General features: G+C 44.9%; 1 protein-coding gene across 1 annotated transcript; it reads right to left on the minus strand.

Moving 5' to 3' along the window:
- Window positions 1-2,645: 2,645 nt before the first annotated feature.
- On the minus strand, window positions 2,646-3,593 carry LOC141997691 (olfactory receptor 4D9-like). The gene has a single exon (XM_074970134.1). It carries the CDS (start codon window positions 3,591-3,593, stop codon window positions 2,646-2,648), a length of 948 nt encoding a protein of 315 aa, XP_074826235.1.
- Between the last annotated feature and the right edge of the window lie 18,938 nt (window positions 3,594-22,531).

Consider the following 22,531-nt stretch of genomic DNA (forward strand, 5'->3'; position numbering starts at 1 on the left):
TGCTGTAAGTTTACAGCGGGGATTACAGTGGATGAGAAGCTGTATATGAGACATCAGTGTGCCCTCATTGCCAAGAAGGCCAATGGCAAATTGGGCTGTATTAGTAGGAGCATTACCAGCAGATCGAGGGAAGTGATTATTCCCCTCTATTCTGCACTGGTGAGGCCACACCTGGAGTATTGCGTCTAGTTTTGGTCCCCCCACTACTGAAGGGAGGTGGACAAATTGGAGAGAGTCCAGTGGAGGGCAACAAAAATTATTAGGGGGCTGGGGCACATGACTTACAAGGAGAGGCTGAGGGAACTGGGGTTATTTAGTCTGCAGAAAAGAAGATGAGAGGGGATTTGATAGCAGCCTTCAACTACCTGAAGGGGGATTCCAAAGGGGATGGAGCTAGGCTGTTCTCAGTGGTGGCAGATGACAGAACAAGAAGCAATGATCTCAAGTTGCAGTGGGGGAGGTCTAGGTTGGATATTAGGAAAAACTATTCCACTAGGAGGGTGGTGAAGCACTGGAATGTGTTACCTAGGGAGGTGGTGGAATCTCCATCCTTAGAGGTTTTTAAGGCCTAGCTTGATAAAGCCCTGGCTGGGATGATTTAGTTGGTGTTGGTCCTGCTTTGAGCAGGGGATTGGACTAGATGACCTCCAGAGGTCTCTTCCAACTCTAATATTCTATATATAGGTGCATAAGATCCAGATAGGGTTGCCAGGTATTGAGATTTCTACTGGAATGCCCGGTTGAAAAGGGACCCTTGCAGCTCCGGTCAGCACTGCTGACCAGGTCATTAAAAATCCAGCTGGCAGCACAGGCAGGCTCCCTAATCTGCTCCGCATGACTCCCGGGAAACTGTTGGCATTTCCCTCTGGGTCCTATGCAGAGGCACGGCCACAGTGGTTTTGCACACTTCTCCTGCCCCCAGCGCTAGCTCAGCAGCTCCCATTGGCCAGGAACCGCAGCCAATGGGAGCTGAGGGGGTGGTGCCTGCAGGCGTGGGCTGTGCACAGAGCCACGTGGTCACTCCTACACCTAGGAGCCGGAGGGAAATATCGCTGCTTCCTGGGAGCCGCGTTAGGTAAGCGCCACCCGCAACCCACATGCCCTCCCACATCCCAACCCCCTGCCCCAGCCCGGAGCCCTCTCCTGCACCCCAAACCCCTTATTTCTGGCCCCACCCCTGACCCCAAACCCCTAGCCCAGAGCCCATACCCCCTCCACACCCCAAACCCCTGCCTCAGCCCAGAGCTCTCTCCCACACTCTAACCCCCTGCCCCAGCCTGGAGTCTCCTCCTGCACCCCAAAACCCTCATACCTGGCCCCAGCTCAGAGCCTGCAGCCAGAGCCCCACTCCCTCCTGCACCCCAACCCCCCAGCCCAGAGCCCTCTCCTGCACCCCAAACTCCTCATCCCTGGCCCCACCCCAGAGCCTGCAGCCAGAGCCCTCACCCCCTCTCGCACCCCAACCTCCTGCCTCAGCCTAGTGAAAATGAGCAAGTGAGCAAGGGTGGAGGAGAGCGAGTGATGGAGGGAGTAGGGATGGAATGAACTGGGGGTGTGGCCTCGGAGAAGGGGCGGTACAGAGGGCAGGGCAAGAGTGTTCAGTTTTCTGCAAATACAAAGTTGGCAACCCTAAATCCAGACAGATGCCAACTAAGATTTTCAAAGAGGCCCAACGAGCACTCAGTGACAGTTAGGCACCTAGGGACTTTTGAAAATCCTAAGTGAGCTGTAGCTCACGAAAGCTCATGCTCAAATAAATTCGTTAGTCTCTAAGGTGCCACAAGTACTCCTTTTCTTTTTGCGAATACAGACTAATACGGCTGTTACTCTGAATACTAGCCACTTAGGTGCAACCTTCTGCTTTTTAAAAGGCAACCAAAGAGAACTTTCGTTTAACCTGTATAGATAGAAATAGAACTACAAACATTGTCTCAAAGAATTAACTCTAATTCTCTGTGAAAGCAGAGATTGGATTTTTATTAAATCACACTGTTTACCAGTCACATGAGAAACACAAAGATACAGCATCTGTGTATGAGGGAGAAATGTATAATGTATAATATAATATCCATATTGCTAATCTGGAACATTCAACAATAACATCGTGGCATTTAGAAAATTAGTTATGCTATATAAACTATTCTTCATTTGAAAGGGTTTTTTCTTCCTGATAAGACTTCAATTTTCCTGATTTTTTTCCATCTTTGAAATTATTAATAGAACATTTTTAGCAAAAATTGTCAGGCTCAGATCCTTAGGTGCTGCAAGATGTTCAGGGAGTGACATCCAATTGCATTAGCTAGGGATCTGGCCCACAACTCCTATGGAGATATGCTGATTTACACCACCCGGGGATCTGGCTCATTGACTACAATGGGTCTATGGACATTTACACTGGCTAGTGATCTGGATCTCTGAGCCCATTGCAGCTAGTTCAATTTACACAAACTGAGGTCCTGGTCTATTGTTTCCAATGGAGTTCTACTGATTTACACCAACCGGTCCTGTAGACTTCATTAAGGATTCTGACCCTTGGTCTGTGATTTATTTCTGAACACAATTTTTCATGATTGAGCGTATATATATGCTCTGTCTGACATATTGAAATCAGGTTTCTAATAGAAATCATCATTCAAAAATATAAATCATGCCTCTATTTTCTTCCCTGGTAACAGCATTCTCCTCATCAGTCTCCTGATGGCCTTTTTCATCTCGGCATTTCTCAGCGTGTAGATCATTGGATTCAGCATTGGGGTGATTAGAGTGTACAAGACTGAGACCAACTTGTCCACGGGGAATTTCCTGAAGGGTCGAGCATAGATGAAGATGCCAGGAATGAATATTAAGCTCACAACTGTCATCTGCGTTCCACAGGTGACCAAAGCCTTGTGCTTCCCCTCCGTGACATGTGTCCTTATCTCAACTAAGATGACGGTGTATGAAGTGAGTAGAAAGATGAAGACTATTATGAGAAGCAGCCCACCGTTGAAGACCATCAATAGTTCAATCAAGTAGGTGTCAGTGCAGGCCAGTTTGATGATTTGTGGGACATCACAGTAGAAATTGTCTAGGACATTAGGCCCACAGAACGGTAACTGGAGGATCAGTTCAATCTGTACAAAAGAGTGAGCAAACCCACCCAGCCATGCCAGTGCCACCAACCCCACACATACACCTCGGTTCATGATAGTCAAGTATTGAAGTGGTTTATAGATGGCCACGTACCGATCGACTGCCATCACCACAAGACAAAAAGTCATTGCAGCACCGATGAAATGGAAGAAGAACATCTGGAGGAGGCACTCATTGAACGAGATGATATTGCACTGAGAGAGGAGACCTGACAGTAGTTTGGGGGCATTGACTGAAGAGTCGCTGACATCTAGGAAAGCCAAGTTGGCCAGCAGAAAGTACATCGGAGTGTGCAGCTGGTGGTCGGTAATCACGGCAACAATGATGGTGAAGTTTCCCACCCAGGTTGTCATGTAGACTATGAAGAAGACCACAAAGAGAAAAGACTGTAGCTTACGATTCTGAGTGAAGCCTACGAGAACAAATTCTGTCACTGTGGTGTTGAAATTCTGCTGTTCCATTTTGTGTCCTTAAAATATATCTGCAAATTGAACAGAAATATTACTACTGCTACTCCTAATCTTTTTATAATCTCCCCCTTAAAGTTACGCATATGACATTTATTTTAAACCCACATCAACAAACCAAGGTGGTTTGGGAATTTTCTTATATTTCTAAATTAAACAGTACATCCTCATCCCCACTTCAGGGGAATCCTGATACAGCAGATGATTGTCATTTCACCAATACCGATCTTCAGTGTTGGGGTACTTGGAATAAGGGGGGTTGGCCTGCCCACCAAAGAAGTCCTCTGGTAACCATTGTGTTCATTCATATTCCTGCAGCCCTGGTGCTCTAGACCTCCCTGATTTTCTTTTTCAGCATCCAGGTTTGGATCTTCAGTCTGTTTTCCCCTCTTTTCTTTTTTTATATTTCAGGTTACCCCATTTTTTCCTACCGTACAATTGGGGATGAGAATGTGAAAAAGTGTGAGAAAACCACAACACTCTCACATGGATGTGTGGGGATGCAACACTTGATTATTACCTGTTCTGTTAGTTCCCTCTGAGGCACCTGGCATTGGCCACTATCAGAAGACAGGATACTGGGCTAGATGGACCTTTGGTCTGACCCAGTCTGGCTGTTCTTATGTTCTTACATTTTACCATTTGAAATGCAAGAAGTGAAAATAGTGGCTCCCAATGAAATGAAAAGTTTCATTTTATTTTGACATGTTCTAAAGAAAATTTGAGAACATCCATCCCCAAAAGTGATTTTTCCAATCAAAAATGCTGATTCAAACTAATCCTTCTTTTTGAGAGTGACTTATTTTTTCAAATGAACGTCAACCAGCTCTGAAAATCTCTCACATAGAGAACAGCGCCATGTCACTCCAAGCATGAGCAGCGGGGGAGGATGGCTTTGAGGGTAAACCACTGGTTTGGACTGTGGGGAGCTGCGTTTGGTTTCTGTCCTGCCATAGTCATCCTCTGTGCCCTTGGACAAACCCCATCCCCTCCTGCTCTGGGATTTTCCAAGAGGAATAGGGGTACTAGGGGACCAGTTCTCACTGATTTTCGTAGAGAGTTAGTTTCCTGATTTTTTAGGGTCCTTTGAAAATCACAGCCTCAGTTCTCCCTTTCTACAATAATGCTGCAAGTTCCCATCTCTTTGCAGGAGTGCCAGGAGGTTAAATACTCTAATGACTGTGAGCACTCAGGTAAAGTATTGATGATGCCAATCATTTGGAGGCGATGAAAATCGAGGGATGGGTGGGCATAGCTGTGGCACTATTCAGAGTTCTCTGAGGCGTCCAAGGTGAATCACTGCCACCTGCTTCCAGCGTGTGAGGGCCTCGTTTGTGTCCAGTAGGGGAAACCTTCCCCAACCACCAACTGCTGGCATCACAAGTCTCCGCTTTGAACTCCACGGGCCCCGCTCTGTCCCAATGCAGGCTAGCAATTTACACAGCCCACTTTGTCTCACTTTCAGACACCTGCACTGCAGACTGATCTACCGCCTCTGTGGAAGACACGCATCCCACCTCAGTTCAACACTGGTCCTAGCACAGGGATCTTAGATGCATCTGTAGTAAAACCACATTGAAGTTTATTGAACAGAGCTAGAGATCCAATGATAGAGATAGAGATAGAGATTCAAACGAAAGGAAGTATAAAGGTTTGGAAGCATAAGGTTATGAGTAAAAGAACAAAACATAGAACGTAACTGATAGCATATGCTTATTAACAAGTTCCTTTCCTGCCTAATATTTATAGTCCTTGCAGTGCTTGTCTGGTTCAGAAAGCGAGGATCCACCTTTCATGAGACACCCTCACAGGCAGAGTTTCTCCTCTGTAATGAACAACAACTCTTTCTTCCTCTTTTATACACTTACAGAGGATTGGTTCTTACCCGAGGGGGCATATTATTCTGAGACTTTTCTTGTTTTTTTTTCTTTTGGCTTTGCCATCCTCAAACTGGCACCTGGTCCGTATATGGGCTGCTCCATGGATGTCCATTGTTCTCAATGTTGATAAAGTTAGCCCCAGATCCACCTTGCCTCCTGTGATGAAGTTTCACTTCAACAGTTTTGAAACCCAATATCCTACCTGGTACTCTAAAATTACTTCTTCTACAAACATCACAAAATAACCCTTACAATCAGCCAGCTTTTAGCTTTTGGCAGAGACCATTCAAAACCCTCTGTAGTGAAATACTGAGAAGATGGTTGGACACAGGGGTAATATACCTGCCTGTGTATGCCTGTGTTTGTCCCCCACCTGTACATATCCGAGATTTGCTACTCTGGTGCTGCTCTTAGGATGAGGATCTCTGAGTAGGAGATCTGTGAGGAATGAATTCATGATCTACAGGTAAGAACTTCTACAGGTTGAGTGAAAGGACCAGAACTATTAGCTCAAACATTGTGTGAAAGCCACCAAACCTCTATACATGCGCTAGCCAGTAAAAGGAAAGAGAGAGGCACCCAACATTTGCATAGGATACACTTTCATCACTGTTAGATGTGTGACTTTGGAATATTTCAGACACTCAGGATGGGATTTTCAATGGAACTAAAGAGAGTTAGGTGCACAACCCCCTTTCTAGTAGAAAGAAGAATATAAGAACATAAAAATGGCCACACTAGGTCAGACCAGTATCCTGTTTTCTGACAGTGGTCAATGCCAAGTGCTTCAGAGGTAATGAACAGAAGAGGTAATCATTAAGCGATCCTTCCCTGCTTATCCAATCTAATAGGGACCGGGGCCAGATTGGATCATCAAAAATTCCAATCATCCGTAGAGCTTCATCCCCAGTTCAGTTAACAAACAGAGCCGGATAATGGAGACTCTGGTAAAGAGGATTCTAAGAACATAAGAGCAATCATCCTGGGTCAGACCAAAGGTCCATCTAGCCCAGTATCCTGTCTTCTGACAGTGGCCAATGCCAGGTATTTCAGAGGGAATGAAAAGAACAGGTAATCATCAAGTGTCGCCCATTCCCAGCTTCTGGCAAACAGAGGCTAGGGACACCATCTCTGTCCATCCTGGCTAATGGATGGACCTATCCTCCATGAACTTATCCAGTTCTTTTTTGAACGGTGTTATAGTCCTGGCCTTCACAACATCCTCCCATCGGGTTCCCTTTGTTTGACCCTTTGACCACACTCCTGTTCCTGTTATTTTATTAGCTGTCTCCTGAAATCACTTGGCTTCCAGGTCCTGCGAATCTCCCCCTTAGACTGGGGGTAGGGGGACCCTTTAGCAGTAGGCAGGCTTCCGCCCACCCACTTCCTGGATCTCAATAGGAACATCGTCTAGCAAAGAGTTCCACAGATTGACTGTGTGTTGTGTGAAGAAATACTTCCTTTTATTTGTTTTAAACCTGCACCTATTAATTTCATTTGGTGATCTGTAGTCCTTCTGTTATAAGAAGGAGTAAATTAAACTTCCTTATTTACTTTCTCCACACCAGTCATTTAACAGCTAATTTAGACCCCATCATTTTATATGTATATTTGAGATTATGTTTCCCAATGTGCATTACTTTGCATTTATCAACATTGAATTTCATCTGCCATTTTGTTACCCAGTCACCCACTTTTGTAACATCCTTTTGTAGCGCTTCGCAGTCTGCTTGGGACATCACAATCTTGAGTAGTTTTGTATCTTCTGCAAATTTGGCCCCCTTACTGTTTAACCCCATTTTCAGATCATTATGGTGTTGGGAATCTCACTCTGGTTTTGTCTGCTGATCCAGGCACTTCCCTGGGCTCTTTCTAGTCTTCATTTCCTACCTCCGCCTTGCCCCAGAGATAGATCTTTCAGATCTGGGCAGCAGAGGGTCCTACCATGGTAGAAGCAAGGTATGAAGACTGGTCTACACCTAAAACACAGGTTGACCTCAGTACTTTGCTCAGGGCTGTGAAAAACTTTATCTTCTATGCAGCGTAGTGAGGTCCACCTAGTCCCCACTGTAGATGAAGTTAGGTCAATGGAAAAATTCTTCCATCAACCCAACTACCCCCTCTCAGAGAAGTGAATTTGCTACATAGAAGGTAAAACCCCTCCCGTCAATGCAGGAAGCGTCTACACTACAGTGGCACAGCTGCAGTGCAATAGCTGTGCTGCTGAAGCCACTGTCATGTAGACATACCCTGAAAGAGACTGTCTCAGATAGCCATGGCAGTAAAGGTTCTGTGCGCTATTTTCTTTCTAACTCATGGAGGCGCCCCTGAAAACCCAAGCTAATTGTTTTTAAAGAGCTTTATAAAAAAGATCCCTTTATAACTACTAAGTGTATTACCTCCAACCAGATCTCTCTTTCCTTGTCAGCAGAGTCTGGGGGCTGTTCTCCTCCTAACCCAGGCTCCTCTGAAATCTCCAGCTGATATCTGTAAAGCCCTTCAGAGGAGAAATCAATCTATAAGTATTAAATGTTATTTCCCCAACCAGATCTCTCTTCCATTATCGGCACTGCAATAACAATGTTTATCCATAGGATCACATTGCACATTCTATGCACCGAGAATCAGTACCTCACACAACCAGCTGTACCTGTGATCCTTAAGCCAGCTTCCTCCGAATGACCGAGGATGGCCTGGGGAGTCAAATCTCAGAGCTGTTCTTTGCTCTTCTGACAGGCAGGGGAAGAGGACCTCGTTCCAAAGAGGGGACAGTGGCACAAAACTTCCCTTTATAATTACTAACTCTTACATGAGGAGAAACGACTCTAAAATCCTCTTGCGTGTCATGGGTCATGATCAAGAAAATTGACTCTTTGGGGAACTGGGGATACTTCCACTGGAGGACTGATTAATAAGTTAATGGAGTGTTGCAGTTTGTTTTTGTGTTTATGTTAGTCACTCAAATACAAGAGGCTGTGAAAATTCCCTTTGGTGCAGAGATGTCTGGGGTTGACACAAGGGGGCTATTGGGGTCACAGTGCAAGAACTGGACATTTGACTGGCCTCCAAAGGAAATTCCAGGATTCCTGGGTTCTGTCCTGGTGTTGACATAGAAATCTGATCAAGGGGCTGAAACACAACAGAAGTAATCAGGGTTTAAGGTTTTCATGCCAGTTCTAAATGGGCAATGCAGTCTAACAACTATAGCAGGAGGCGGTTGTATTGCTGGATCCCTCACGGTCCCCATTAACCTACTTTGTCCAAGAGGTCTACTGAAGGGACTAATAACCTTTTGGTGAGGTCAAAATGTAAGGTCAAAGTTCAAAGTTGGTCTGATTCTGGGCTCATACAATCTGGGTCCCCAAACTTCAACATCTTGCAGCTCAACAGGCACGTGGGAACTTATTGTATCAATCAGAACCTGGTCTAGACATCTCAGAAGATTCTGGTACCTAATTTTATCAGGCAGTTCAGGAATAACATTAACGGGATCCTGATTAGTCCTTTGGATAGAATAGAATTCTAATTTGTAGGGTTCTGACCAGGCCAAGTCATTAAGGGTGTTACAAACAGCAGCCTCGTTCACTTTTAATTGGACTTGTGTCCCTAGCACAACAGCACACAAAGATTACAAGAGCAACTTGCTGCAAGTGCCAGTCTGAGGCCCTGTTCTTAAGCTAAGGCCTTTGGCTAAGCAGCAGAAGCAGCCATAAGTTGGAAAGCGACCGGTCACATCCTCACATTCCAAACCAGTCACATTGAAAGAAGGTGCTATGGGGCTGTTAGGAATACACTCCTGTCCTGATAATGCCTATCACCTCCAGAGAAAAATGTTTAAAGACAACTTAAAGTTTGATAGCATCCTGTCTGGCAAAAAATCACTTCTCAGTAGTTGTGGTTGTAAAACTCACATTTCTGTATGTTTTATCTTTATGGCCCCCACTTTTCTATTGTTAATCTGTCTGGTTCTCTAATTGTTTCTGTCTGCTGTATAATTAATTTTGCTAGCTGTATGTTAATGAGGGTAGTGGAATATAATTGGTTAGAGAATTATGTTACAATATGTTAGGATTGGTTAGGTAAATTTCAGTAAAATGATTGATTAAGGTATAGCTGAAAATATTACTATATAAATTAGGGGCAAACAGGAAGGAAGTTGGGATTTGAAAATAAGGAAAAAGGAACTTAAATTTAAGCTTGCTGGAAGTTCACCCCAATAAACATCGAATTGTTTGCACCTTCGGACTTTGGGTATTGTTGCTCTCTGTTCATACAAGAAGGACCAGGGAAGTGAGAGGGTAAAGGAATAAGCCCCCTAACACTTCTTACCATCCTAACCTGAGTGGCTCTGGCTGGGGATTTAAAGAAAATTAAAGGAGTTACCTGCAGAAACCATTTAACTTTCCTGGGGTATGTCTACACTGCAATCGAGGGGTGTGGTTAAAGCCCCTGTGGGCATACACAAGCTAGCACTAACCTAGCTTCCTGAGTAGCAACAGCAGTGAAGCATGGGTTCAGCATGGGCTAGACAAACCCGCTTGGAACCCTGCAATGCGCTGCTGCTCCTGACATGAAATGAAGCATGTAAATATAACAGAATAATATAACATTTAAAATAATATTCAAAACAACACTTCAGAAATCTGAAACAAAATTGAGAAATTTTCTGAAATGACAACTTTCCCAAACTGATTTCTTTTTCAAAATTTTCATTTCATGGGAAATTTTGATATTTTCGTCCCCAGAATTGGACCAATTACAAATTTAAAAATGTTGAAATTTCCAACAAATTGGAAATTCTGAGTTTTGTCCATATCTTCTCTCTTCTTTCTTTTTCTATCTATCTATCTATCTACCTATCTATCTATCTATCTATCTATCGTGATTCTGTAGTTCTGAGGGTATATCACAGGTAATTATGTAGGCACAATGATGAGGTATAGGCCAATAATTTCAAACCTGTTCCCTCGTGTTGTTTCTTATTTCTCGGGTGGCTGAAAGTGGTACAGTTTTGAAAATCAAGCACTTGTGTGAATGTAGGTTGAAGTCCTGGGATGAAGTGCTGGCCCCACTGAAGTAAATTAACGTTTTGCCTTTGACTTCAGCAGAGCCAGGATTTCACCCTGTATGTTTTTGGGTATTTTCTTGTTTGTTTGCGTCTCTCTCTCTCTCTCTCTCTCACACACACACATGCACTCTCTTTGTGTATATTCTCTCTCTAATTATTTTTTTTAAACTTTTTCCATACAGGGCCACAACCAATAAAGCAACATGGTCATTTTGGCATTAAAATTTGGCCAGTGGACAAATTACATGACAATTCCGTAACTCCAGGGCAGAGGCAGTGCTAGCCCATTGGGGGCCCTAAGCAGGAATATTTTTGCCCCTCCCCCAACACATAATAAAAAACACATAGGAGCCCCCCTTGAGCTGCTTGGGGTCCTAAGCAATTGCTTAGTCTGTTTACGCCTAGCGCTGGCTCTGTTCCAGGGTACGTGGGCTCATGATATCAGAGCTGGATGGTGATGACAGGACAGTTTCCATCCTGCATTCCTTGTGTATGCAAAAAACCCCATGGGCCCAAACCTGAAGCCCTTACTTAGCCAAAATCCTTATAGACTGCAGGATCAGCCCCAGTGGGCCCTTTTGGTGCACAAAGAGGGTTGAAGTCTATCAATGGCTGACCAGCCTCAACTCTATGAAGGTCCTTCAGGCCCAGAATGGCAGTGCCTTACGGAGGTCTGAGCACAGCAGTATGGAAAAGGAGCATGATGCAGTATACAAAGAACTCAGGAGCCCTTAGTTCTCACCCCAGCTTTGCCACTGACCTGCTGTGTGTCCTGAGGCCAATCATTTCCCTTCTATCTACCTCTCTATGACCTCCTATTGTTCTTCCGTCTTGCCTACTCAGATGGTCAACTCTTTGGCGCTGAAGATTTCCACTACTATTGTACTGGGCAGCACCAAGCATGATGGGGCCCTGATCTTTGCTGAAGTTTTTAGGTACTATAGTAATGACAATGGAACTGTAAGCATGGGCATGGAGCTGGTGCAGTTTACAAACTCTCCTGACGTGTTCCCTTTGTGGCGATCGGGAGACTCTGGTACACATCTATGTATAGTGTGTGTGGCTGAAGTCCCTCTGCCAGTGCCTCTAGAACAGTGGTTCCCAAACTGGGGTTCGCAGAATGTTACAGGGGGTTCACCAGAAAAATGTCACTAACGGTGGCCAGAGGACCTCGGGCATTGGAGGCAGCAGTGGGACCCAGTTGCAGGGCAGATGGCCTGAGCCCCAGGGAGAGCGGGGCCGGGCAGTTGGGGCTGGCAGCCTGAGCCCCAGGGAGAGCAGGGCCGGGCAGTTGGGGCTGGCAGCCTGAGCCCCAGGGAGAGCAGGGCCGGGCAGTTGGGGCTGGCAGCCCGAGACCTGCCCCCATCAGCGGGGGAGCCGGGAGCCCGAACCCCAGCACTCTGCGCGGGGCTGGCAGCCTGAGCCCCAGGGAGAGCGGGGCCAGGCAGTTGGGGCTGGCAGCCTGAGCCCCAGGGAGAGCAGGGCCGGGCAGTTGGGGCTGGCAGCCCGAGCCCCAGGGAGAGCAGGGCCGGGCAGTTGGGGCTGGCAGCCTGAGCCCCAGGGAGAGCGGGGCCAGGCAGTTGGGCCTGCCAGCCCTAGCCCCGGCAGTCAGTGGGACGTGCAGCCTGAGCTCAGTGGAGCTCAGTTGACCGTGGCGGTCAACGGGGTCCAGCAGCAGGAGCCCCACAGAGTGCGGAGGAAATTTAAATTTAAATCACTGGAAATATTCATTTTTAGGAGGAGGTTCATGAGATTTCACAATGTAGTGAAAGGGGTTCGCGGGCTGTTAAAGTTTGGGAACCACTGCTCTAGTACAGTGGTCGGCAATCAGGGTAATCTGATTGAAGGCTGTGAGACATTTTACTGACGTTGACGGTCTGCAGGCATGGCCCCTGCAGCTCCCAGTGGCCGCGGTTTGCTGTTCCTGGCCAATGGGAGCAGCGGGCCATCCCCGTCACCCATTCCCATTTGTCTCCGCTGTTGACTCTCATTTACTACACCCTCTGTTGGAAAAACACAGGCACAGCGACCTGTCTCATCAGCCACTTGGACACCTGGCAAACTTGTACCAGCCTACAGCTGTTGAGGGTTTGCATTTGGCTGTCTTTCTGGTCACAGGCTTACAGCAGTGCTACAACACATTCCGTCCTGGCTGGCTGAGCCAGACTCTTAATTGACAGAAGGAAACAGGAGAGAGGTAGGAAAGAGAAAAACAAAGACAGGGAAGGAAAAGGACTTATTGCAGGGAGGGGAGAGGGACAGTTTTTGGTTTTGGGGGGGTGGGAAGAGGAGCAGCATTGGTGGGGCCACGGGGGAATTGGAGGAGCAGGAGCAGGGCCTTGGGGCAGAGCGCAGGCAAGGCCACGGCTCGGGTGCCCTTTCGGTGGCAGGGCTCCAAAGGCGGCTGGCTGGCTACCTCCAAAGAAGAAATGAGGGTTTATAACAGTAAGTGAGAACAGGCTCTGATTCTGTAGCCGTGATCCTGGGTTACTTACTGGTAGCAAAGTTGGGACTGGACAGAGTCAGATCTGTCTGAAACCAGTGTCGTGTTAATATGAAGAGATTGCACAGCACCCCCCAAATACCCCCTCCACTACCCCCCAAATACATTTTCCCACTACACACACACCCCTCCACCCTCAAATACCCTCTCCTGTCCCTGTACACACACCCCCTCCCAATACCCCACTCAGTACACATACACACCTCCAGCACCTTCCAAATACCCCCTCCCAGTACACACACAACTCCAACCCTACCAAAACCCCTCCCAACACTTCATCAATACCTCCTCCAGGTCCCCTCCCCCAGCAGTGTCCTCTATTTGGGAACTTGAAATATTGTCACCCTAGATAGAGTTGAATTTTAAAGGCAGATCTTTCTGTTCCCCTTCATGGTGTGAGTGCAGAAGCCCCTGCCGTGTGATGGAGGCAAGCACAGGTCAGTCCCAGGGACTCTCATCTGGCAGGGGTTGGTTCAATCTCAGATTTTACTTTTTACTATTATTATTTATTATTATTATTATTATTTACTTTTTAAATTTTATTTGATATTTTTAAACTTTCAAATCTATATTATTTTAATTAACTTTCTATTTCTTTTATATTCTGGCCTGTCCCCTCTCACCCAGGCCTGTGACCCCCTCCCCCCAACCAAAACCAGACCCTCCAGCCATCCCCATCTCCAGCCCCCACTCAGGCCCGGCCCCTCATAGCTGGGCTGCACAGAAGAGGAGGAGAAAGAGGGAGGAGGCACTTGAGAGGGATCCGGCATCATAGCGAGACGTGGTTCCCATAACTCCTTTTCCCCCATTGGGAAGAGGAGCTGATACCACACCGGCAGGGGAGCTTATCAGCTCACCTCCCCACCATGAAGATCAGCCCCTGCCGGCACCACTCCACACCCACCTGAGGCTTGCAGTTTGGGGGGTAAGGGGTAATGCATGGACCCCTGCTTCCCAAATTATGCCCATGTTAAAAATTGGGGGGTGGCCATGGGTTTTTAAGAATTTTGTAAGCCCCTCAGAGATAATGGACATATATAGCCAGCCGCTGCTCATGTTATCTATTTCCATTTCTGATATCATTTCATTCACCTTCAAATTAATATAATAAAGGGGATGAGATCTGGGTGTTCATTTTTCCACCACATAAGATCCATGAAATGGTCCATCTCACAAATCCTACCTTCCAGGGAGCACAGCTGCCTATTTGAAGGCCTCCTGTTTGCAGGTGTTACTGATGGGCTTCCTCTCATCCTCCCCATGTGCTGTGGTGCGCTTTGAAAAACCTGGGCAACATGTTCCCCTCTTACTGCACTTCAGCTCATTAAAGAAAATCATAGAATCATAGACTATCAGGGTTGGAAGGGACCTCAGGAGGTCATCTAGTCCAACCCCCTGCTCAAAGCAGGACCGATCCCCAACTAAATCATCCCAGCCAGGGCTTTGTCAAGCCTGACCTTAAAAACCTCAAAGGAAGGAGATTCCACCACCTCCCTAGGTAACACATTCCAGTGTTTCACCACCCTCCTAGTGAAAAAGTTTTTCCTAATATCCAACCTAAACCTCCCCCACTGCAACTTGAGACAATAACTCCTTGTTCTGTCCTCTTCTACCACTGAGAATAGTCTAGAACCATCCTCTTTGGAACCCCCTTTCAGGTAGTTGAAAGCAGCTATCAAATCCTCCCTCATTCTTCTCTTCCGCAGACTAAACAATCCCAGTACCCTCAGCCTAGAATCATAGAATCATAGAATATCAGGGTTGGAAGGGACCTCAGGAGGTCATCTAGTCCAACCCCCTGCTCAAAGCAGGACCAATCCCCAATTAAATCATCCCAGCCAGGGCTTTGTCAAGCCTGACCTTAAAAACTTCTAAGGAAGGAGATTCTACCACCTCCCTAGGTAACGCATTCCAGTGCTTCACCACCCTCCTAGTGAAAAAGTTTTTCCTAATATCCAACCTAAACCTCCCCCACTGCAACTTGAGACCATTACTCCTTGTCCTGTCATCTTCTACCACTGAGAATAGTCTAGAACCATCCTCTTTGGAACCACCTCTCAGGTAGTTGAAAGCAGCTATCAAATCCCCCCTCATTCTCCTCTTCTGCAGACTAAACAATCCCAGTTCCCTCAGCCTCTCCTCATAAGTCATGTGTTCCAGACCCCTAATCATTTTTGTTGCCCTTCGCTGGACTCTCTCCAATTTATCCACATCCTTCTTGTAGTGTGGGGCCCAAAACTGGACACAGTACTCCAGATGAGGCCTCACCAATGTCGAATAGACACAGTACTCCAGATGAGGCCTCACCAATGTCGAATAGAGGGGAACGATCACGTCCCTTGATCTGCTGGCAATGCCCCTACTTATACATCCCAAAATGCCATTGGCCTTTTTGGCAACAACGGCACACTGTTGACTCATATCCAGATTCTCATCCAGTGTAACCCCTAGGTCCTTTTCTGCAGAACTGCTGCCGAACCATTCGGTCCCTTGTCTGTAGCGGTGCATTGGGTTCTTCCGTCCTAAGTGCAGGACTCTGCACTTGTCCTTGTTGAACCTCATCAGATTTCTTTTTGCCCAATCCTCTAAACCCAGCCTCCTGTCTGTGTGAAGTCCCTAAATCATGGAAACATGGCTCCCTATGTTTTGTTTAGGTCCCATGAGAGGTGCTGACCTGTGTCGTCATTTTCTTCACCCCCTCCTTGAGGCCCTTTTTTCCAAGCCTGGCATGATGATGTTAGGGAGTGCAAATGTCAGTGTTAGGATTCAGGCCTGTATTTTTGCCTAAAATATAGTATTTTAAGTTTTGCTTTTACCTGTTTAGTTTTTGATACATATATATTCTTACTAATACATGTGAACAAAGGGATCCTTACTAAGAAAAAAAACACCTGTATGTTGCTTTTCCCCAAGCCAAATGGGTTTTTGTTAGAATAATATAAACAAATAAAAGCAGTTAAAGTGTTACTGGGCATGGTAAAAGTGTAATATACGAGCGAACACTTAAAAATTACCCCAACTCCTTATATCAAGGCAAGGTCAAGCAATCAGTCGAGAAGAACAAAGGGGGGATTTTGGTAAGGGGAGAGCCAAAAAAAATGCCTGCCTCTGACCGTAGCACAACCTCACTCTCTTACCCCTCCCATGGGGTACAAAAGGGGTGAAATAAAAACCCCAGACGCATGAACCCCCAAAACACAACATAACCATAAGTTGTAAGGGGTGAAACTGCGGTGGGCATTCAGTTCAGGTATAATTATGCCGACTGAAAAGGAAAAGTCGAAACACTGAAACACAAGGCTGTGTTATGGAACACATGCTTGCTGAAAACTAACCCCAATAAACATTGGATTACCTGCAGTTTGAACTTCTGGTCTTCTGCTTTCTGTGCGCACAACAAGAACCGGGGCGGGGGGGGAGGGGGGAAGGGGGACAGAGATAAAGAAAAAGCTCCCTAAGGAACAAGATCCTCTTAGCTTCAAATTACTGGCTCATTTTCCTTTGTGGAGTCAAACAGAGCTGTCTCCACAGCTCCACCTAGTGGCAGATCCTTCTTATACACACACTTTAATTCTGGGTGTTTTACTCCCCAAACAAATTGAACCTTGAGACCTTTCTTCAGAACATTAAAACAAGCACCAGAGATAGAATCATGGTATCATAGAATATCAGGGTTGGAAGGGACCTCAGGAGGTCATCTAGTCCAACCCCCTGCTCAAAGCAGGACCGATCCCCGACTAAATCATCCCAGCCAGGGCTTTGTCAAGCCTGACCTTAAAAACTTCTAGGGAAGGAGATTCCTCCACCTCCCAAGGTAACGCATTCCAGTGTTTCACCACCCTCCTAGTGAAAAAGTTTTTCCTAATATCCAACCTAAACCTCCCCCACTGGAACTTGAGACCATTACTCCTTGTTCTGTCATCTGCTACCACTGAGAACAGTCTAGAGCCATCCTCTTTGGAACCCCCTTTCAGGTAGTTGAAAGCAGCTATCAAATCCCCTTTCTATTTGATTTCTTAGATGATTTCTATACTTTCCCCTTCTATTTGATTTCTTAGATGAAACTTATATTGTGCTGCCTTTCACATGGAACCAGAATTGCTCGAGACAGTGAAGGCAGGAGAGAGACCCTGTCTCCCTGAAGGTTGGTACCCTGAGCCAGGTCTCTCAAGGCAGTGAGATCAGCCTGAGAGCACTAAGCTCTGTAACACTGGTGTTGCTTTGTGTGGAGAGGAGAGTTTGTGTTTCCTTGTTTTCCTGTCTTTGCAACTGTAACAGCTAGAGACTTTTAGGGCCAGATTCACAAGGAGGATTTAGGTGTCTCACTGCCGCACTAGGTGCCAACATTTAGAAACCGCTGGCATTCACAGAAACCCTGCTCAGCTGCTCCCTAGCCCTAGAGGTGCCTACAAACCTCAGGTGTCTAAGTTTCTACCTGTAAAGCCCTCAAGACGCCAACTTTTTTGCCAGTGGGCCTGCACAAAGCCCCCTAAGCACTGACGCTGCTGAGCAGCTCAGCACCTAATTCAGGTACGCTCCTGAAGCTTGACCAACTGTGAAGCTGAGTTGAATTCACAGAGATCTTGGTCCTCCAGTTTCCAGAGAAGAATATGAAAGATTTCAGGGGGAAATTAATCATGTGTGGCTTTTATGGTAGCAGTCCTGTACTAAGGCAAACAGAGTCTGGTGTCTCTGTCCACACCACACTATCAGTTCACATTACACTTACCGCCCAATCTCCATCCACAATTCCATACTCCCAACCCAACCCCCCAAAGATCTACAATAAGGACAAATGCAAAGTACTCCACTTACAAAGGAACAATCAGTTGCACACATACGAAATGGGAAATGACTGCCTAGAAATGAGTATTGAAGAAAGAGATCTGGGGGTCATAGTGGATCACAAGCTAAATTTTGAGTCAACAGTGTAACACTGTTGCAAAGAAAGCGAACATCATTCTGGAATGTATTAGCAGGAGTGTTGTATGCGAGACATGAGAAGTAATTCTTCTGCTTTACTCCACTCTGATATGGCCTTAGCTGGAGTACTGTGTCCAGTTCTGGGCGCCACATTTCAGGAAGGATGTGGACAAATTGGCAAGAGTCCAGAGAAGAGTGACAAAAATTATTAAAGGTCTACAAACATGAAAAAAATGGGTTTGTTTAGTCTGGAAAAGAGAAGACTGAGGGGGGACATGATAACAGTTTTCAAGTACATAAAATGTTGTTTCAAGGAGGAGGGGGAGGGTGGCTAAGCACTGGAATAAATTACCTAGGGAGGTTGTGGAATCTCCATCATTGGAGATTTTTAAGAGCAGGTTAGACAAACACCTGTCAGGAATTATCTATATAATGCTTAGTCCTGCTATGAGAGTGCAGGGGACTGGACTAGATGACCTTTCAAGGTCCCTTCCAGTCCTATGATTCTATGATTCTATTTCTGTTGAATTAGTCATCAGTGAAACAGCTAATGGTGTGCATAGATGCGCCAAATGGGATTTGAAAATGACGGTGTTCAAACAAAGCTTTAAGGCTGGGATTTTCAGAAGACCCTCGGGGAGTTAGGCATCCAACTTCCATTGGCCATCATGCAAGGTTAGCTGGTGGCATTACTGCCTTTTACATCCCTTTGAAAACCCCAGTCTCAGTGCCTATGATTAGGTAAACCAACTTTACAAAGCTGGCCCAAATATTATCATTAGGCTTCAGAGTCAAGACCCTAATTGAGAAGCGAGAGATCCATCACCATGTTCCATGGACATCTTGGGTCAAATTTATCCCTGGCATAAATACATTGATTTAAATGAGGTTAGAGCAAATATTTCTCTCTGGAGATTCCAAGTGACTGCTACAAATTTTAGATACTCAATTCCGACTAAAACTCAGTGGAATTCAGACACCAAACTTCCTTAGATCCTGTTTAAAATCTTAAACATGGATTTTCCACACAGAATCCTTTACCAGGGTCATGGTTAGTGAATTTATTTCCCACCCACAATGCTTAGACACTTATTTCTTTCTGTAAAATTGTCAAAGCCAGAGAAGTGTGAGTGATCTACACCACTCCAGAAAGACACACTCTGGCTTTGAGTGTAAACTGGCATAGAAATGTACATCAACAATGAATACCACTGTTTCCAATATACATCAAGGCTGTACACTACAATTAAATGTACTTCAGCAAAGAACAAGATGCTGACTTTCCCCCCCACATCTATAGCAGCATCATCCTTGAAAACACACCAGATGCTCTGGGGATATCTTCTCAAGAGCCCTTTTTAAAGTACATATACTTAAGTTCTCCTTCAAGTTCCCCATTGTTAGTAATAAAGAGCCAACACCATTTATTTATTTGAGCTACTTGGTGAGATATATTTCATGTTTTGCTATAGCTATTATAATGGATCTGATTGTTCAATCTTTCATGCATGTTTGAATCTATCTATCTATCTATCTATCTATCTATCTGTCTGTCTATCTATATTTCTATTTCCCCATTTCTGTATGTGTGTTCCTTTCTGTCTCTTTCTTTTCTATCTGTGTGACCATTTGTGTCTATTGGAATGTTCAGAACTTTCAGGTGTGGTGGAAATCAGAATCGGTAGTCTTTTAAAAAACTACCACGCCATACATTTCATTCATGCAATCATCAGATAATGTAATCTTTCTGCTTTTGCTATGCTGAAAATTAATGGATCCCAGTATCAAATGGACTCAGGAATCTGGAAATATAAATTGTGAAATATAAAGGATATAATTATTCTAAATTTTATTAATTAAAATACCCTATTGTTATCTATCTATTTATCACCAAATTATTATCTCTCCATCTATGTTTGTGTCTCTCTCTTTATCTATCAATCTAACTCTTTGCCTGTCCATTGAATTACTTGAAAATTATGGCTGTTGGGGAGGTTAGAATTTGGCTCTTCAGAGGAGAGCTATTATAACCTGTCATGCATTGGATGGCCCAGACATTCCATACTTCAGCACTATGTTTCTCTTTGAACATCTGACTGACTTCCACACACGACATTGTGTTGTCTTTCTAATTCAACTAAGCTGAAAGCTGATGGTGGATCCCAATGTAAAGAGGACTGTGATACTTTGCATGGTAGAATTGTGGGAATGTAAACAAAATAAGAAGGAAGCCTAGGGTGAGTCTTTATTTTGCTAGCAAATAAAAGCAATGATCATTATCATCTCTCTCTTTCTCCCTCTCTCTCTCTCTTCCTCTATGTGGAAGCCTCTTTGTCTCCTTCTCGATCTGTCTGACCATGTGTCTGTCTATTGAAAACTTTTGGATATTGTGTTGAGAACAAATTGGCTCATCTGTAAAGACTTGCTATAATCTCCCATATCTTTGAAGGGCACAGAAATGTCCTACATAAACACTTTATTTAGAAGTTTGTGCCTTTTTTTCCCTGAACATATAAACATTTGAGATAATGTAATATTTCTGATTTAGGTAAGACGAAAATTAATGGATTCCTATATCAAATGGACAGTGGTACTTTGCATGGTGGGAATCTGGGAATGTAAAACAGTTTGAGTAACGAAGGGTAGAATTATTCTGTATTTTATTAATTTTAATAGCAACCTATCTATTTATTGATCTCTCAATCTGTCTATGATGTCCCTTCTGTTTCTCTCTTTCTCTGTTTCTGTACCTATATTATTATACTCAGTGCTTACACTGAGGTTGTGGAGAACAGAACTTGGCCCCTTATTCCATAATGTTACCATGTTTCTGAAAAAAGAAAAGGAGTACTTGTGGCACCTTAGAGACTAACGAATTTATTTGAGCATGAGCTTTCATGAGCTACAGCTCACTTCATTGTAGCTCACAAAAGCTCATGCTCAAATAAATTGGTTAGTCTCTAAGGTGCCACAAATACTCCTTTTCTTTTTGCGAATACAGACTAACACGGCTGTTACTCTGAAACATGTTTCTGAAGTACACTGAAGTCTCTCCAATAGAAAAGTTTTGTTAGAATATTGAACATTCTTTCTGAATGGGCAGCTGAGTTGGAAAAAAAAAGACAAAAGGTACTTTGTATGAAATCTGGAAATGTGTAGCCACTAAGTAAATGAAGACCAGAGCATTTCTATATGTTCTTCCACTTCGAGAAAATTATCTATATATCCAACCTCAGTGTTGTCACCTTACTGTGCGCCTGACTGTAATATTAAACTTACAGTCCACAAAGCCTAACTTCCTTTATTTATCACTTGGATAGGCACTCCACAGTCCATGAAAGGACAAGCTGTTTCCTGTGATTGGCCTATAGAGAAGGATTCCTGAGCTCTGTTCCAAGCTGCAAAAGAGGAGTGGGTTCCACTAACACGGCTGTTACTCTGAAACCTTCCAGGGTTTAGAGGTTCATGGGGCTCCTGGGTAAAACTTGGTGAATTTTTTGGACAAAGAGTTTATTTGTTATTGAGAAAGGAAGTTTCAGTTGACCTGAAAATATTCACTAATTACATGAACTGTCAAATAGTTTCAGCCAAAAATATATTTTTCAGGCTAGATTCAAAGGGATCTAGGCACCATTCCCAAAACAGCCAGAGGAGGAGGAGCACCCTTTAAGATTTTTAGCCTCCTTGTCCAGACACTCAGCTGGGACGTATCAGTGTGAATGCCTCTTCTAAAGTAGGGATTTGAACCACAGTCATCCCCCCTTTTTCTAATTAAGCACCCAAACCACAGTGCTATAGGCCAGGCTGGGTGGGCACTTTTCTTATTCTTTTCTTTTGAAGCTGTTCCATTTTGTGTCGCTAAATAAATATTAATTGCAGCAGCCACTTGAACTTGGGTCTCCCACCTACCCAATTTTTGATTTTTCAGAGCTACTAAGGGACACATATTCAGCCAGCTCTTCTCCTGGGTTCTGTGCCCTGCTAGGAGGGTGGGGTGGGAGGTGGGGAATATGATCTATTGGTTAGACAAGAGGAGGTTGGGCATCAGCCCTCTAAATTTCTATTTCCAATTTTGGGAGGGGATTGGGGTCTAGTGGATTAGAGCCCGGGTTTTGGAGACAGGTCTGCTGCATCCCATTCCGGTTCAGGCAGGGAGTGTGGTTCAATGGTTAGAGTAGTGGGTACTAGGAGTGAGGTGCAACCTTGAAATAGAGTTTTCTCTGGCAGTGAGACACCCTGGGTCTGTTTTGAACTCCAGAAGGGAAGCAGTTTCTGGTGATTAGATGAAAGTCAGAGAGTCAGAACTCCTAGATTCTATCCCACTTCTGGGAGAGGAGTTAAGTGGTTAGTGTGGGGGATGGAAGTCAGGACTACTGGGCTCTCTCCCTGGCTGTGGAGAGAAATGAGATCTGTTAGTTGGACAGAGGGATGGGAGGGAGAAAGAAAATTCAGATTCATCCACTGACCAAAGTGAAACTTCTGACATGTTGCATCCTTACTCGTTCTTCTTGTTTGTACTCCATGCTCTTCTCCCCTGCAGTTAAGTGAAGAGGTGGCC

This window comes from Natator depressus, chromosome 13 (assembly GCF_965152275.1).
Source record: "Natator depressus isolate rNatDep1 chromosome 13, rNatDep2.hap1, whole genome shotgun sequence".
NCBI lineage: Eukaryota > Metazoa > Chordata > Testudines > Cheloniidae > Natator > Natator depressus.

What these genes read in the sequence shown, in the direction of transcription:
- LOC141997691 (XM_074970134.1), bottom strand. Translation starts at nt 3,593, where the DNA reads ATGGAACAGCAGAATTTCAACACCACAGTGACAGAATTTGTTCTCGTA.